Source organism: Leuciscus leuciscus (assembly GCF_965113295.1).
Source record: "Leuciscus leuciscus genome assembly, chromosome: 2".
In the NCBI taxonomy this organism is placed as follows: domain Eukaryota; kingdom Metazoa; phylum Chordata; class Actinopteri; order Cypriniformes; family Leuciscidae; genus Leuciscus; species Leuciscus leuciscus.
Window position 1 is genome coordinate 34062718 of NC_138726.1, and position 18593 is coordinate 34081310.

An 18593-nucleotide genomic window follows, 5' to 3' on the forward strand; every position below is an offset into this window, starting at 1 on the left:
GCACGTAAAGCTCTATTTTTAGCCCCAGATCTAATTCACAATTCACTGCACTGGGGTTTGAAAGTGAAATAAAGAGTGTCTTGTTACATCAAAGACGTATGTGTATATTTGTAATTGGCTTGAAATGTGCAAAAGGTTATCTCTTTGTTTCGTACCAGGCAAAGTCTTTCTCTGAGCACTGGCAAGGTTTAGCTGTTAGAGCTGATGTATAGCTCTTCCCTTTAATGCAGAACGATGTCTCTTTCCTCCTCCTGTACAATCGTTCCTGGCCCATGATGCATTTCTCTCCCTGTAGGAGAAGACGTGTCATGCATTTCCATTTGAAAAGTAGTGGTAACACTTTACAATAAAGTTAACTACATTAATTAACATGAACTAACAATGAAAAATACTTCTTAAGCATTAATTCATCTTTGTCAATGTTTCAACATTTACAAATACATACATACATATATATATATATATATATTTTTTTTTTTTATCTGTTAATATTATTTAATGGACCTGAGATAACATGAACTAACAATGAAAAGTTTTATTTTGATTAAATAACATTAACAAAGATTAAATCCTGTAAAAAAAAAATAGTTTGGTTAATGTTAGTTAATACTAATGGGACATTATTGTAAAGTGTTACCAAAGTGGTAAATTGATTCACAAATAAAAATCATATTTCCTTTGCTTGTTGATGCTGTAGATATGGCTTTTATTATTATTATTTTATTTTGTTTAAATGGTCTTCATATCTTTTCTTATTATTTCTTCTCATTAGTTTAAATTAGTTGTACAGCACTCTGATTCAACTACTAGCGTTTTTGAGCATGCCATAACTAGAGAAAACAGCCTGATGTTACCTGTAGGTCAGTGAGTTTCCATGAGTCATAATCAGCTTCTGTGCACTGTCTGGGAAACGACTGACGGAAATCCACCTTCACCAGCTCCCAATCCGAACGGTAACTTATGTGGCCAAATACCCTGTCCACAACAGTAAACATAAATAAACATAATCCTTCGCCCGTCCAATAATCCATCCCTCCATCTATAAACATCCGATTATCCTTCAAAACGCAAATGTTGAAACAAAGGCCATTCATCCCTTTCACCAAAAAATGAGACTATCGGAGTGTAACCTTGACTTCAAGTGACAACACATTCACTACCCAATTACACATCTTGGGAATGGAGCAAACGAGTGGACAGACACATGGATTCGCTCATCAGCAGCGTGTTACTAATGAGCAGGGGCCTCTTTAATTGAGGACATTGAATCTCACATTGCCTTTATCAAAAGCGCAGCCTCTTTATAATACAGAGACCACCTGCTGTTTGGCGTCTATGGGAAGATGCTCTCCACTTAATCTCAGATAAAGCACTGTTCACTACCATAAGGATGAACCCTGTATCTGTGTTTTTGAGAAATCAGTGCACAGGTGTCATGAACGAGTACAAATTCTTTGATCATCTGGCATAGCACTCATATGTGAGACAGAAGAAATTCTACATTTTGCTTTACCATAAGTATGGTCTGTGTCCAAATTTATAAATCTACTTGCGTCAGTTAAATTAAGTTCTGCAAGGAATATTCAGCTTTTGATGGACTAAAGGCCTGATCTTCAGGTCGGGATCATGTTCAAACAGCACAAACAAAATGACAGAAAAATCTATATTTTGTCCTAAGGGCCATAAAACCAACACAGGATAAAACAGTCCTAAATGGATAGTTCACCCAAAAAATATTTACTCACCCTCATATTGTTCCAAAACTGTACGGCTATTTTTGTCCATACAATTAAAGCCAGTGGGGTCAAAAAACAATACAGGACCCCAAAACACTCCTCAAAATATATTTTTTATGTTCCACAGAAGTCATAGAGGTTTGAAAAAACACAAGGGTGAGTAAATGATGACAGAATCTTCAGTTTTGGGTAAGCTATCCCTTTAAGGCGGACTAATAATCAGTTCAATTTTCAGAGGACATTCTCATACTCACGTCATAACCAGTGTCTCATCTCCAGGTTCACTCAAAAGTCCATCCACAAACACTGATGTGCTGGTGAAGTTGTGGACGCTCCACGTTTGTCCTTCATCTATGCTGAATCTAAGACAAAAATGTTTGATGTGATTTTGTATCAGCAGTATAGATCACTCATATAAGAAAGTTGTATATTATATCATACATCATGTGACTTATTGTATAAGTCTCTGCTTTGAGGTGAGACATTTGTTAACCAAATATGAAAATGATCTATTTTCACATTTAAAAAAAATCTTCTAAAATGTATTATAAGTGCGAAACATCATTAATTTCTCTCTTTTATAAACATTGTGAATATCCTGTTATGTAAAAACATCATTCAGTTGCCGTTGATTCTCAGTGTGAACGTGATAGTTTGTAGGCTACAAGCCAGCATAAGCACTACAAGCTCTTAGTCTTTTCCTGACAGAGGCGGTTGTTTGTACTGCCAAGACTCAACGCCAATGAAAGGCTTCAAGGCTTTTGTGAGAGATGGTAATGATTTTTCACTTTGATCTTCATAGGTTTCTCTTTTACATACATCTGTGAAGTAAGGTGAACTGGACATCTAGCATGTGAATCACTTCATATTATATGGGTTAAGGCTTGGCTTTTACCAACCCTTTGCAGAGGAAGAGATTTAGGCTGCTCAGGAACTCAGGGTGGTCTGAAGAGCCCTCTAAAGCCAAATGAGCTTCTTAAAGCACTCACTCAAAGGATTACCAGCACAATCAGGTCAGCAAAAGCCAGGGAGGGAAAGTCTTGAATTCTTGTTTTTCATACTAGTCTGACTCAGTGTTTACTACTACTCTTCTTCTCTTTTTATAAGTCCTTCTGTCAGTCTTTGTCATGTCCGCAACTGGGTACATTTTTGTTTAGTTTTCACTTACTAATGATTATGCAGACAATCCATTACAGAAACTAATGATCTTACTTGAGTATTTTTAAAGGGATTGAAGTGTCCTTAATGGCCACAATGACACCACCATGATCCAGATAGAGAATGTGATGCTCTTCTTCGAAAACCTAGAGTGTTAAAATAAAATAATAATAATTAAAAAAACAAACAAAGGTGTTTTAAGTTCATAATAATAAATATCATAATCAAGATTCAATGTCGTTAGAGAAAACTGCAGTTGAGCAAATGAGAGGCAGCAACAATCCCGAAAATCACTGAAAGGACATTAAGACAGAGAGATGTGTCTGCCACATACTGAGCAGTGAAACGGCAGCAAATGAGAGGGTGTCAAATGAAATTGGGCAGAATGGGAACAACAAGAGGAACAGAGATCTGGAGGGTGTTGAATACTAAGAGCAAATCTAAAGATTTGTGACAGTCACAGAAGAATCTATGATGAAGCATTTTTATGAGACCGAATAATCGTTGTAAAACATCTTTGCAGATCATTAGTCTCTTCTCCGTGTTCATTCCCACCTGTCTCCAGGTCTTGCCACAGTCTGAGGTGATGTACATCTCTTCTTTATATTCAACCAGTTGAGACCCAAGGTTACCTGAAGAGAAGATGCACACAGAATATCTTCACATGAATACAGAGAGCGAATCTTTAATTTTCTTCTTTTTAACTTGAGGCAAAGCAGCAATTTCCTCACTTTGTTCGATTTTAAGAGAGAGGGAGGAGTAAGCGTGAGCGAGCTACATTTAAAAAGAGTGAAACTGTGAGAAAACTGGAGGCTACAGGGGATCAAAGGCTGAGAACTAGTTAGAGCTGAACATTTTACTGAGAGGGTGCACAATAATAGCAATAGAAAGCTGGATTTTGATGGAGACTCAGTGCTTAGTCTCTGCAGTGTATGTACACATACATTTACATGGTGAAAACTAGCTGCAATGTGTTGATAACTCTTAAAACCAGAGGCTGAAGGGCTCTAACTACTCATGTTTGTTAGTAAGTGAAATAAGTCAAGAGTGAATAAGTCAGCGTGACACTGTCTGTGTTTGTGTGTGTGTGTACATGTCTCTAGCCCTGGGGGAATAGACAGACATTTTGACCTTGTAAACTGGCAACAGCTCTAGCCTTGGAATCAAGAACATTAATGTATTGTCTTCTTCAATTCCCCATGAACCCTGTGGCAATAAAGAGGAAATATTTCATATATCTGTGCCTGCCTCCTTTTGTGCCTCAGTGTGGACTCATCAGCTTCGCACAACACTCAGAAATGGGGAAAACCGGATCAAAACCAAGGTTTCTCTTTTATTTATTTTTATGGTACATCACATTGAAATTTTTTCCCTAAAAACACTTCTTAGCATTCCTTTCCTTTTTTATGTGAAGAAATAGTCTACTTTGTACACACTATCATCATTTCCCTAAGCATGCTGCAGTGCAGATTTGGATCTGGACTATAATTATTTCTTGTAATTGAAAAGTTGAGGAGTACAGAGCTTCATTTGATTTGAGTTTTTGGGCTCCTCACCGCTATGGTGACAATACTGAAGGGTTATAGTTGTCATGGAGACTGACCTGCACCCATTATGAGGCCTGGGGCAGAATCTTTAGTGTGGACGGTTCCAGATACATACGGGTTGTCAGCCCAGCGCAAGTGGAGATGGAGGTGACAGTCAGGCTGGGAAAAGAGAGCAGAGACAAAGAAAAATATTACTCTCTTTTGGTATCTATATGTATAGGCTCCGACTTTTTTACACTTTGGCAATCACGCCAATGTGATTACCCAACAGATGCACCACCATCATTTTTTTTTAACATAATGTCTGCACTTAGTAGAGAATCTGGACTCACTGACAAACACACAAAACCACCTTGCTTTAACAAAGAAATAACAGTCTAAATTCTACAGTAAGGAGTCCATAATTTAAAACCACTTCACAAGTCATACTACATAACGTCCTGAGCATGAATATAAAGCATAAAAAAGACGAAGAAATGACAAAAAAATGGGAGATGAGCAATAAAAATGAGAGAGGAAGGTAGAGAGAGTGAGCAGGAGAGGAGAACGATAGGAAAAAAGACATGTCAAAAGGAGGGCTGAGAGATGGGACAGATGTGAGAAGGGTGGCTAGACAGACAGGAAAGGAGAGAGAAGTCGATATATGTCCTTTCAGCTCTGCTAGCTTCTGATTTGTATCTCGTCTCGTGTTTGCCAGAAACCATATCTATGTCTTAATTAATGACCAGCTACCAGTTACAGGTGTTTAAAATGGACATTTCATATCATATATTACATATCTCTGGCTGTGTGTGTGTATGTGTGTGTGTGTGTAAAGAGTAAGCCCTGTGGATTTGTGTGTGTGTATGTGTGTCTGTAGATTGATGACTCAGATCATTTTTTTTCTTTTTTGTCTCATGAGAAAGCAGCAGAACTAGTGCCTGCTCTGCCCACCAACCCACAACCGCAAACAGCGGGAGATGAGTCAGATCGAGGGGTCAATGACTTCACGTCTGTGTCTGAGACAGTTGTGGTACAATCATCTTGAAGAGGAAAAAAAGCAGAGTGTGGGCTGGATATATATCCGTAGCTGTATATTGAAATAAAGTCTTGATTTTGTTTGTATGAATATGCAATGAATTGTTGGTTTACATCAGCACAACTATATTTAAATCAAATGTGGTGTTTGTATTTTAGTTTTTAGTTTGTAGGCATGTTATTTTGTTTGGGAAAGGTAAGATTTGATTTTGAAGTTTTGAATGTTTTTGAAAAAAGTCACCAAGGTTGCATTTATTTGATCAAAGACTAATACTGTGAAATAGTATCCTATTACAAAACCACTATAAGAACGGTTTTCTATTTTAATATATTTTAAAATGTAATTTATTCCTGTGATGCAAAGCTGAATTGTTCAGCATCATTACTCCAATATTTAGTGTCACATGATTCTTCAGAAATCATTCTAATATGCTGATTTGCTGCTCAAGAAAACAGTTGTGATGCTTAATATTTTGGTGGAAACCGTGGATTCTTTGATCAATAGAAATTTTTAAAGAACAGCATTTATTTTAAATACATATTTTCAGTAAAAGTCTTTACTCTCACGTTTGAACATTTAATGCATCCTTGTTGAATAAAATAATTAATTTGTTCATTTCCAAAGACTGCTGACCCCAAACTTTTGAATTGTAGTGCATTTATAAGATCATGTGTACAAAATTAATTTGATTAAAGTTAATGTAGCACTAATAGATAAAAACAGCAATGCAAAAAGCTATTTGAAATGTGAGCAGATATATTTACCTGCTTGCAACTGACAGGTTTGCCGTTCATATCAGTTGTAGGAGGAGCCAGTGGTTCCCAGTCTCTGCCTTTGTTGTAGGTGATAAGAGTCATGACTTTTCCATCTACCTTTTGATTGGCTAAGAATACGCCCTTGATGCCACGAACCTGAAAAATACACAAAAGATATTTTGGTACTACTCAGTATCACTTAGATCCTGTAAAGAAGCTGTAAAATGTTATTATTAAGTCAAATCCTGGCAAAGTCACAACTGTCTAAGAAACTGTAATATGTGTTAGATCAAGCTTGTTTTAGTAGCACAGAGACATCAGCTTCCTAGAATCACTTATTTATTAAAGCACGCTACTGGCTATGAATAATGAGTGAGTGAATATGCCTGAAGACTTACTAGACATCACAAGCACTTTTATGTGTGTAACACCTCCACTTTTAAGTGTGTGTTTTTAGAGTGTTATAGGTAAAGGTCTCTGTCAGTGTGAATGCAGTCATGTAAACTTTACTACAGCTGAGCTATTTTCAGTTCATTACGCATTAAGTGGGATGTAAAACCCACACTGCCTTGTATTACACAGGGACTGTGTGGGGTGAAATGTTGACCTCCAGGATGTCGATGAGGACATTCTCTTCAGGCTGCTTGGTGCTGCGGACGTTCTCCAACACAATGGAGTAATAGACTCCCTGCGGATCTGACTGGTAGAGGTTGTACGTGTCCGTCTGATACCACTCCTGAAGAGCCAGGAATACCTGATTCTCGTCTGTACTCACGATTTGCACATCCTGCACAACAAGAGAGAAAAGCAGAAATGTATGACACAAGAAGATTATAACATAAGGGTAAACATTAAATAAATTTAATGCAAATTGCAGTTTCAGTTTTCTCAGCAGGTACAAATAATTAACAGCGATTCTTTTGAGTCTGTGTCTTTGTGTGAATAGAGACAGAAAAGCTTGATGCTTTCACTGGAGCTTATATAAAACAACAACAAACACAGTGCTGCATATAATTCCATAGTGATTATACTTAGTTGCTTTGAAATGAAAAGTTTATTTTGAGCTGCTGTGAAGAACTGAGTTGGAACATAAACTGTGCAGAGACAGATTTAGATGAAATGAAAGCATGAACAATTAATAAATCCACCCTATAATTAGATCCTTTGGTCTGCTTTAAAATACAGAATCAACACTAAGCTCCTGAGTTTTAGTAGCTTAGCAGCATACATCCGGGTGCTGTGGCAAAGACTGGGTCAGGACGGGGGAGTTTGCAACCATGTTGTTCTTGCCGATAAAGTGAAAGTGGGTCGCATTAATTTAGGCACAAAGATGAAGGGTACAAGCTCATGCCCCCAGCTGAATTCATTCATAAGAACTTAAGTGAAGAGCGAGTAAAGTCCCTGAAGCATTGAGCAGCTTTAATGTGCTTCAGAGACCAAACTCTATTTCTCACTTATGTCCCACTAACAGCAGTTTAGAGGCACTGAGCCCCCTCTGTGAGAGGTCAGTTACACAACACTTGTTTGCTGGGAGAATTATAGGAATAAGAATAAGAACGCTAAGGATAAAGTAACACGCTTGAAGAGAAACGGTAACTTGTGTTTGCGCATGTCCATTTGGACCAACTAACATTATTGTACATGCAGCAAGAAATTATGTTAGGCACAAAAAACTGCAAGAGAGGCTTTATGAGTAATAAGTCCACTCTACATATATATAAAAAGTGTATGTCTTATATCTGAAATTCTGGAAATTTCACCTTTGGAAATCATAAAAATTACATGTATTTTAGTCAGAATTAAATAGAATTGCCAGACAATATCATATTTCTTTGTCTTTTTCACTTCCCAACAAAGGCTGGAAGTTTTTATAGCTAATACACATTAGATTTATTATTCTTGTGGTGCCACAGAGCATGACGGGGAATGTTTATCTTATCACAAAGCTTTATCACAATTTGTATCAACACTACACAAAATGCTTACAAACAAAATGGTACTTTATTATGATCAAACACCCAACTCAGAAAGTGTTGGCTTAAAAAAAAACTAAAAAAACAATTACACCTTTTGAGAACTTCACAAAAAAAACCCCTCTTCCAACTCACCATTATAGTTTTATAATCCTGATTCATCCCTATGGTGTCCTCCTTCCTAAAATATTCTCCTATATCCACATGCAAACAATTCTGAAACATACCAATTTTCCAAGAGTGTTTTGACTATTCTGATGAAATAAAAGCAAATATTTAATTTCAGAGAAGCTCTTATTGTCACGATCACCAGTGAGAGTGCCCCTTGATTACCATCAGAGTGTACTCCACCTCAGACTATTATCACTCTAGCAAAGACTACATTACACATTACACACTGCCCAGACTATCAGCCAAGATTGTATTCAGCTGTTGCTTGTTAGTTTCTGCCTATATAAACCTGGTTAATTCACTCACTCTTCAGTAGGTCTTGTTAGTCTGTAAGTACTGCATTTCTGAGCCTTGTTCCCTGGATATCATTGGTTTGGCCTTAACCCTGGACATTGTCTTTGTTTGGACTGCTCATTTGTGTTTTGTGTGCCTTTGTGTATGTCTGTGGATTAACCCATTAAACTGCGTTTGGATCCTCAAACCTCGAGTCTCGGCGCAGTTATGTTACACTTATATAGAGGCATTATTTTTACTGATCCTAGTTGTCATGAGCTTCATGATAACATCTGGAAACAATCTATCACAAATTGTAATAGCTGAGAGACTGATTTTTTTCAGTCAGATTTGGAGATGGTACTGAACACGCCTCTTGTCTAGAATGGCAATGTAATTCCTGTCTGTTTGTTTTTGGGTCAAATATGAACAGCACAACATCTTTTAGTTAGTTGTGAATTAAAATTTTAACGATGAGGTCATCTTTCAACCAAGGCTTACACAAGACAGTGAAGTCATCGCTGTGAAACACAGCTGCTGAAAGTTTCCCTGGAGAAAGTGGAAGTTTTAAATGTGGATTATTAGATCATCTAAATCATCACACAAAACAGCAACAAGAACAACTGAGTAATAGGATTAAAACGGAAAACGCTGTAAAGCACTTTTAGTTTTAGATCTTATATTTTAAAACACTGAATGGATGGATCTGTCCTGCTTTTGTCTATCATGCTGTGTGACAGGACATAGTACTGATAACAGCACTATCAGAACTTAAGACAGCACTATCCATCTGTCTCTGACAGCAGGCACAGGACCCCTATCAGCCATGACACAGCTGCAGGACATTTGTGTCTCTGCCTACAGCCACAATCCCTGAGTGTATTATTGGCAGGCTGGCCTATATGTATAAGAAAAAAGGATGGTATGGGTTACAGTACAATAGTCAGATGGATAGAAAGACATGCTATCCTTAAAGGTCTATTTGTATAAAAAAAAAGAAAAAAAAAGAGGCATATCAACACAGCAGAATGTTTGTTTTTCCCTGTGTCTGGTGGATTCATTGTGTTCCAATAGTGGTGCATTTGAATTCTGGTCATGCTGCCATTCCTGAAGCGGAGAAACAGGTCTTAATTGGCCAAAATCAATAGTATTGTTTCTATTCACAGTCTGTTTCAAGTAAAAGAACACTGGGCCCTTTTTAAGTGATTTTGTGTGGTTGAAGGGATTGCAATTTGACTGCAATATTTACCTAGGCTAAAACATTTAAAGCAAGCCTACAACATTATAGAGGTTGGAATGATGTAGTTTTTTAAGTTCAATTAATGATTGGGGATCAAGAAGATTGAACTGAGCGTTCTGAATTTTTTTCATTTTAGATTATCATCTCAGATTTCATTTGAGATTAAAATGAAAGTCATCCATAAAACATAGAGTGCTAAATGCTTTCATCCATATAGTTTATCCCAAAATAAAAATTCTGTCATCATGTAATCATCGTCATTTTGTTCCAAACCTTTCCAAAGACTTCCTTTATTCAGTGGATTACATTTTTTAAGAAATCAATGGTACCCAACAACATTTTTGAAATTGTTTATTTATCTGGCAATTCTTGAAAACAAATTCTTGGCTATCCATTCCCTTAAACTTCAGATTTTAATCTTCAGATATAGCAGGCTTTACTTTCTCGCAAATTTCCTAAAAATAAAATAAAAAATAAATCATTGAGATGAGCTTTAAAAGAAGAAAGACAAAGGATGAGAGAAGGAAAAGAGAGGAAGATGTAGAAAGTTTAGTGGTGCTTAGCCATTCAGTGCCATAGGTGTGTTACAACAAACAAATCATCCCGCTCGAGACAAGGACCATCATTAATCCATAACGTAAAGAAAGAAGAGATCTGAGACTGCATACTGGAATTGGGTTTTGCATTTTTCAAAAGGTTTTCAATTATTCACTGTGGAAAATATGGGCACAACATCAGCCAACCCCATTTCTCTCTCACACACTCCAGCTCTCCTCTGGGTTCTTGAACTAGGTGTCTAAAATTTGACCCATCTGCTCAGTCAAGCGAAACACAGCTAAAAGAGCACAAGAGGGTCTAGAGATGGGAAAAACATCAATATTGCTTTAACCCTCAAAATGACACCACGTAAGGGAAATGATAAATATATCCGTTAAAAATTCCCAAAAGCCCTTGCATATGCGCTTGAAGGCACTGAGCGAATAAATCTATAGCGTGTTCAACATCTAAAGTAATTAAATCAAAGCTTTTATCGTTTGCCATTAAGGCGAATGCCTGGTAATCTGGAGCATCTTTCTTAGTAATACTCTTTCTCTTACACTTTTCTTTCTCTCTGTCACAGTGAATCAGTGGTTGGCATAGTTACAAATGCCATTGACAGCAGCTGCCCTACTGCCTCTCTCCTTTCCCTGCCTTTCTCTCTCTGAGGTGAAATATACATGAAGCAGGCCCCCCTGGCCTCCACTCTAATCAATGTTATTCAATTACAGTCAGCCAGCATTTTACTGAAGCACTCCCTTGGGTTAGAGCCACAGACAGCCTGGTCAGTCATCAGCTGTAACCCTTAGCCAGCTGTCTTCTTTTGCCAGCATATTACTGCCATACATCACGGCTCCTCAGTAGGTTAAACCCACATCTGGGTTGTAATGGTGTAGTGTTTCAGTGCTAGACACCAACTGTGCTCTTCGGTTCATACATATTGCCGCAATACGTCATAGTCAGTCTCTGGCTTTAAAGTGAAATCCTCAACAGCTGCAGTTGATAAAAGAACAATAACCACCTTCAAACAGTAATTCACAGTTAGTACATAGTTCATAAATAAAATAAAAATCTGTCACTTCAAGCACACAACTATACACGCACGTGATACTGCTACACTATTTGTTAACTGTCTGTTACTATATGTAACACAGACTGTTTCACTGTTTGTTCAGTCTGTGCATTAGTAGTGGAGATTTTTCAGTGACTATTTTTGCAGGTTACATCAGTACACCAGTAGATGGCAACAAGTGACTGTATTTGTGATTGAGTCATTGAATAATTAATTCAACTGAATTATTTAAACTCTCTGATTCATTCAGCAATGAATCAATTGACTGTTTTTATGGGAGTCATTGAATCATTTACTCAACCAATTAATTAAAAAACACTTATTCAATCAGTAATGAAATACCACTAGCTATTCTAAAATATTACTCAAAAGGTACTCAATATTAACTTCTGGTTTATTGAACTGTAGTATAAAAGCAATATCACACTTGCAATCATGCTGCGCAGTATAATCAGCACAAAAAGTGTTTTATACACTATGATTCTGAGGTCAAAAGTTTCATCTTGTCTTAAACATACAACAAATATTTTTGTAAAGAATACAACCCAAAACTGCACAAGGCATTTGAGAGTAAATATTGGTCATTTAACAGACACATTTTTGAGGACTGTACCTTTGGAAGGGCGTATTTAGGGAATCTCATTTGAACAAATTCATTCCTCCGGTGTGAGACATAATACTTGGTGCGATTTCCTGTAGTTACCTAAAAAAAGAAAAGAAAGACAGTGTGTTTATTTGGTTACGAGTGCAGTTTTCATTTCACTATCCCAATGGTGGAATCATGTCTTCGTCGTCAGCAATTTTGAGACAAACCACTCTTTCTTTTTTGCTAATTCACACTGTTGTTTTTACCTGGCTGGTATTATCCCAATAGATTCAGACTCTACAAGCACTAGTCTGTTGGTTTCTTGTACAAACTCTATAGTTCTCATGAACTGTGTCCAGTCTGCATCAGCGTGCCTCTGACCGAACACAAACATTTCACACACTGTAGTCCTGTTTCTCAAGGGCATATCTGAATTCCTTTTTTAACAGATGCAATCCCTTCAAAGAAACAACAACTGAACAGGTGAAAGGGGGTGGGGGAGTGAGAGAAATGAATACAGAACAAGAGCAAATGTCCTTGAGTCACTGTCTAATTATTAAAGATAAGAAAAAGGAATTAAATATCGGAAAAAAAACGAAGGGAGATAAAAAATAAAAAAAATGGAAAAAATGGAAATACAAGACAGCAAGTCAAAATAAAGAATGTGAGACTAAAAATATTGCCAATCTTGTGGACATGCTGCAAATAAGCTAGTCAATATATATATATATTTATTTATTTGTGTTTGTCATATATATATGAGATATTTTCCTCCAAAGCAAAATGAAAGCCTGAAAATCACCCAGCATTTGAAATGCTATAGTTGTGGCTGCTTTTGCTTTAGAAATGAGAGATGTCATCAGTCTATACATGTGAAAATAGACTGCCATGCTCTTGAGAAAAAAGCCCAGCTCTGCACTTCTGAAAACATTTACTGAGCTGTGAATTGCCCATGAGGTCTATCACTTAACAGTTATTTCGATATCAGCCAAAGGGACAAGGCTAATTGATGGTCATGCTTTTAATGTTGGTTAAACAGTCCTCCAGGTGCATTGATTGCCCTTGCAGTGTCAAATAAATTATATACATACACTGTTGTCACACACACTCATTTTTGGTTGCTCTTAGTTTGTGTTTTCATGGACTTTCTTTTTTTTTCAGCAGTCATGTGTGTTTATTTGTCTTAGTTTCCCGCCAGTCATCGTTTGTCATGGACACTCATCAGATCATCACACCTGTTTGTTATCTCCTCATTATCACTCTGCATTTAAGTTCCTTATCTTCACTCTGTGTTTGTCGGTTGTTGTTTGTGTGTGCATGTAGACATGCTGTTAAAGTCCCCGTGAACCGGAAGTTGCAAACGACTTTTCTTCAGTGCTGTGACGTATTTCCCAGTAAAACGGAATATTGAACAGAGGGCAGGGTTTTACTCTAGCGCTCCTCCTCTCCATCTCTCGCTCATTACAGACTAACGATTTGAAGGGAGTGGTTAAGCGTTTCCCAACCCAAGTCCTCAAACCTACGTCATCAGAGAAGGGATGCCATTCCAGACCGGAAGTAACTTTTCAGACTTTGATTAAAGATTACGACGGCAAACAATTTTTTTCTGTGTTTTAACTTGCACGGATTAATTGTTCACCATAAGACTAGTAATATGCGCTAACAAAGTAAATAGGGTCAATTTTGATTTCAGTTGGACTTTAAGGTGATGATACAGAGGGCAACTTTTTGAGCAATGTTGCTGGGCAATCTTGTTGCTTGGGCACTTTCCCATTGAAAATGGGCAATAAATTTCTATCTGGATAATTTAGATCGGTCGTGAGCCGTGTGTCTCATCTGGTTGCCCGTTGATGACAACATTGCCCAGCAACATTGCTCAAAAAGTTGCCCTGTGTATCATCACCTTTACTTGATCTTTGTCATTTGTCACATTTTCCTTAAAGAACCCTTTTGAACTCATCTTCATCATCTGGTAACAACTGTATGGCTGCCTGGAATTTTTTATTCTGATCGGTCAATACTGCAGTCAGTTATTTTTGAATAACAATCAGAAAACTGGATAACTGACTATTGTCCCTGGCAACAGATTTCCTGGCTGTGCTCGTTAATAATAACTCAATGTCCATTTATTTATCTGGCAAGCAAAGCGGTTGTGTAATAAGTGGCATAATGTGCATTCAGAAGGTCATTATCACAAGATAAAACCTTATAGGGTAATATAAGACCCTGACCAGGGTTGTTTTTGCCTGGCTGAAAGTACATTATCCCTTACATGTGTGTATATACTGTATATTCTTCAGCAAAGACACATTCAATTTATCTAAAGTGACAGTAAAACCATTTATAATATTCATTTATAATTTATAAATTAACAAATTAACTTCCTTTAAATTTTGAGTTTTCTATTTATCAAAGAATCCAGAAAAAAAACAAATATATTTAGCAACACTTAATAAAAAATGCTATACTTGAGTAGCAAATCAGCAAATTAGAATGATTTCTGAAGGATCGTGTGACACTGAAGACTGGAGTAATGATGCTGAAAATTAATCTTTGCATAACAGAAATAAATTACATTTTAGAATATATTAAATATAAAACAGTTATTTTATATGTGACCTTGGACCACAAAACATGGGTACATTTTTTGAAATTGAGATTTATACATCATCTGAAAGAATAAATAAGCTTTCCATTGATGTATGGTTTGTTAAGATAGGACAATATTTGGCCGAGATACAACTATTTGAAAATCTGGAATCTGAGGGTGCAAAAAATCCGAAACATTGAGAAAATCGCCTTTAAAGTTATACATTTATGTGAATATCCTTTGAATATCCAAATGATTTTTGGCATAAAAGAAAAATCAATAATTTTGACCCATGCAATGTATTGTTGGCTATTGCCTCAAATATACCCGTGCAACTTATGACTGGTTTTGTGATCCAGGGTCACTTGTTGTAATAATATTTCACACCATCATTAACACATTTTTTTTACCTTTACAAATATGTATTCATCTTGCACTGAGAGGGAATTGTGGTCAATCTTCCCCAAGAACTGTGCTGTCACCATTTTATCAGAGCAGTTTTGGATGAGACACGTCACATAAAGGTATCCTGGTGGGAAAACACACACACACACACACACACACACACACACACACACACACACACACACACACACACACACACACACACACACACACACACACACACACACACACACACACACACACACACACACACACACACACACACACACACACACACACACACACACACACACACACACACACACACACACACACAAAAAGGGTTAGAAGAAATTTGACTTTCAAAAGTTTGAAGGAACTTTTATTTCTATGTCTAATCATATGGCTTTTGTAAGTGAGTGTTTGGATCCCATTCCAGAGGTGAATGGAGCAAAAGATATCTGCAAAAAAAAGGGAGCTTTTAACAAAATTAGCTGAAGCTGATCCTCACAGGACACATTGCTTTGCTCCAGAATGGCAGAAAATTAATTATGGGAAAACAGTGCTGAGGTGCCCAGTTGACGAGGCCTTTCTGTTTAGAATCTCACACAAAAGCTGGCTCAGCAACCTCTAGAAAAACACACACATACACGTCTGGTTTACTATCTTTGTGAGGACTCTCCATAGACGTAATGTTTTTTATACTGTACAAACTGTATATTCTATCCCCTTATAACCCTACCCCTAAACCTACCCATAACATACAACTTTCTGCATTTTTACATAAAAAAAACCTCATTCTGTATAATTTATAAGCTTGTTTCCTCATTGGGACCTCAATTTAGGCCCCCATGGTGACACAAGTCCCCATGAGTCTGTGTGCATGCAGGTTGAAGTCCCCACTGGGATTGAAAAACATGTACACACACACACACACATACACACACACACACACACAAACACATTCATCAATTCTCTGAATGTGCATAAAAAATGACAACCAATTGGAAAATAATGAAAAAATGATAGGAGAATGCATGCTCCAAAAAGCATGGTCAAAAGTAAAAAAAGTGAGTGCTTTCCTCTCATTCTCTGTGGTTTTATTTTTTTATATTAATTTTAGGCAAACAATTGGGCAGACTACTTCAGTGAAGAGGACGAATGGTTAATCAAAGCAGTACAGCAGAGAAATTCATTAAAAAGCAATTAGAATGGCTGAGCGCTTTGCTTCTGTCTTCTGACACACAAGGTCAGACGCGTACACACACACACACACACACACACACACTCACACTCACACACACATGGAGCATCTTATGAGAGGTTGAGGGAGCCACTGAGCTGAAGCAAAAACACTTGAGGTCTGCATCTGTTTGTGTGACACAAACCCAACCAATACAGAAAAATGAAAGTTCATTTATCAGGAGAAGGGCTGGATGTCCAGTGTGTCCAGTGTGATCTTTTATACTGGTTAGAGGCAACTCTCACCTCCCTTAGGGTTTGAATGTACGTGTTTGTAGGTTGCAATGTGACTGTGTGAGATGGAGCTCTGTACAACAGTTTGCATCTGTACGGCTGGTCTCTTTCACACACACAAACACACAATCATCTACAAAACAGCTCAGCTAGGAGGAATTTACTGAAAGAGGTTTGTGTGAATGAGGCAAAACTAAAGCCTCAAAACATCCCATCTGCCCTCTTTCATAGATGTTTGTTACGGTATGTAGAATTGAATGAAAATGCACTGTTCTATAAACACATGCCCTCCCTTACCACCGCCGATGTCTTGAATCTCCATGTGAACCAAATCAGGATCCACATCCACCCCCGTCACAGCCCTTAAACAAAGCATACAGTTAGTAACACTCTAAGAGAATCAAACAAGACTGATTCACACACAGAAGGAAGCAAAAAAGGGATAGTTCACCCAAAAACTTTGTCATCATTTACTCACCCTCATGCTGTTTCAATGACTTTATTTAACACAAAAGGGAAACTCTGACACAACAAAGTTCTCACACAAAGACCTCAAATATAGTGCATAACTATTTTTTATGATACTTTAAGTTCTTGGTTTCAAGGAATGTAGACAGCTCACTGTCCTTTTGTGTACTTTTGTGTCCAGTTGTGTTAAAGAAAATAGTTTGGAAGTTACTAAACTGCTCAGTGAAGTTCTAGCTCAGTAAACCTGCCCAACAGCTACATTATCTTACAAGTGTTTTAACAAGAATTTATTTTACAAAAAATAAATTAAATTAAAAAAGTGAAGCATTTAAGTAAAAGAAAAAAAGAAAATGAAAATAACACTTTAGTTTAGGGTTCAATTATCACTATTAGTTGCTTATTATCATGCATATCACAAGGATATTGGCTGTTTATAAGTGCTTATAAAGCACATATTAATGCCTTATTCTGCATGACTATATTCTACACCCCTTAATCCTTCCCATAACCTAAACTTTACAACTAACTTACTAATTATTAATAAGCAGTAATTAGGAGTTTATTGAGGCAAAAGTAGTAGTTAATAGTTAGTAATAGCAAGTTTTGGTTCCTTGCCACTGTTGCCTTTGTCGCCTTTGGCTTTTGGCTTGCTTAGTTGGGGACATTCAACATTTAATATTCAACAATATTTCTGACCACACGATACTGACCACCCTCCCAGACAACATCCCTGTCCATTAAAGCCACACTGATTTATGCTCTCTCCTCTCCAGACCGGGGACATGCAGTCGGAGAGGACAAGAGAGCCGCAACCTTCAATATGAACTGATTCTGTCACGTCTTCTGAGGCAATTCTCTAAGATGTTTTAAAGAGGTTTGGAGACAGTAGAGAGGGAAGGGGTACGACCCTTATCAAACCCCCTGCAGCTGAGGAATAGAGTAAAAACAGCTTCAGATTTACAGTGTCATTGTAAAACCTCCAGCCAAATAAAACGTGCTGGATGGGGTTTATTATGGCAGATGCTGACAGGGAGCTGACTTTTTCATCTTTTATCACTATCAACCACACACAAACTGAACAGAACTGTACTGCTTTGTAAGTGAATCTGGTAAAGTGTGCTGGGAGGATGGCACATAAGCGGGAGAGAGCGAAAGATCAGGAAGGAGAGATCAAAAAAGAGAAAGAGAGGGTCAGACAGAATGACTGGATGGGGTGGAGAAATAAATCACTTCTGTCCAGGATTTCAATCCCAGCTGTGGTAGCAGTGAACCATAACCAAGGAGTGAAGAAGTGGAAAATAAAAAAGGGGTTGAATTCCACCAAGAAGGTGGAAGAAGAGAAAGAGGGAATGGAAAAGATTAAAGAGAAAGTCTTAGAGGGCAAGGTAAAGTAAAGTAAACCAGTATTGACTCCTAGAAAGACCTTTCTTTCTTCCGTGGAATTCAAAATAAGTTATTTATTGCTGAATGTTCAAGTTGCTCTTTTCCATATAATGAAAGTAAATGGCGATCACAGCCATCAAGCAATATTTTCAGTGAATAACAGTTCTCGTCAGAAATCATACAGGCCCATGTTTACAATGTTTCTTTGCTGCTTCTGGAGCTTTAC

The 18593-nt window shown here is 37.4% G+C and overlaps 1 protein-coding gene across 7 annotated transcripts in view; it reads right to left on the reverse strand.

Moving 5' to 3' along the window:
• sorcs2 (sortilin-related VPS10 domain containing receptor 2) overlaps positions 1 to 18593 on the reverse strand; it is a 183177-nt gene that overhangs the window by 13111 nt on the left and 151473 nt on the right. For all 7 annotated transcript variants that reach the window (XM_082162128.1, XM_082162127.1, XM_082162125.1 and 4 more), the window contains exons 6-16: positions 16814 to 16878; positions 15067 to 15185; positions 12094 to 12183; positions 6822 to 7001; positions 6224 to 6370; positions 4498 to 4600; positions 3450 to 3526; positions 2949 to 3040; positions 1991 to 2098; positions 855 to 975; positions 156 to 289 (exon numbers count right to left, since the gene is read on the reverse strand). In XM_082162128.1, the coding sequence (XP_082018254.1) occupies positions 156 to 289; positions 855 to 975; positions 1991 to 2098; positions 2949 to 3040; positions 3450 to 3526; positions 4498 to 4600; positions 6224 to 6370; positions 6822 to 7001; positions 12094 to 12183; positions 15067 to 15185; positions 16814 to 16878 (1236 nt within the window). The remainder of the gene's footprint in view (positions 1 to 155; positions 290 to 854; positions 976 to 1990; positions 2099 to 2948; positions 3041 to 3449; positions 3527 to 4497; positions 4601 to 6223; positions 6371 to 6821; positions 7002 to 12093; positions 12184 to 15066; positions 15186 to 16813; positions 16879 to 18593) is intronic.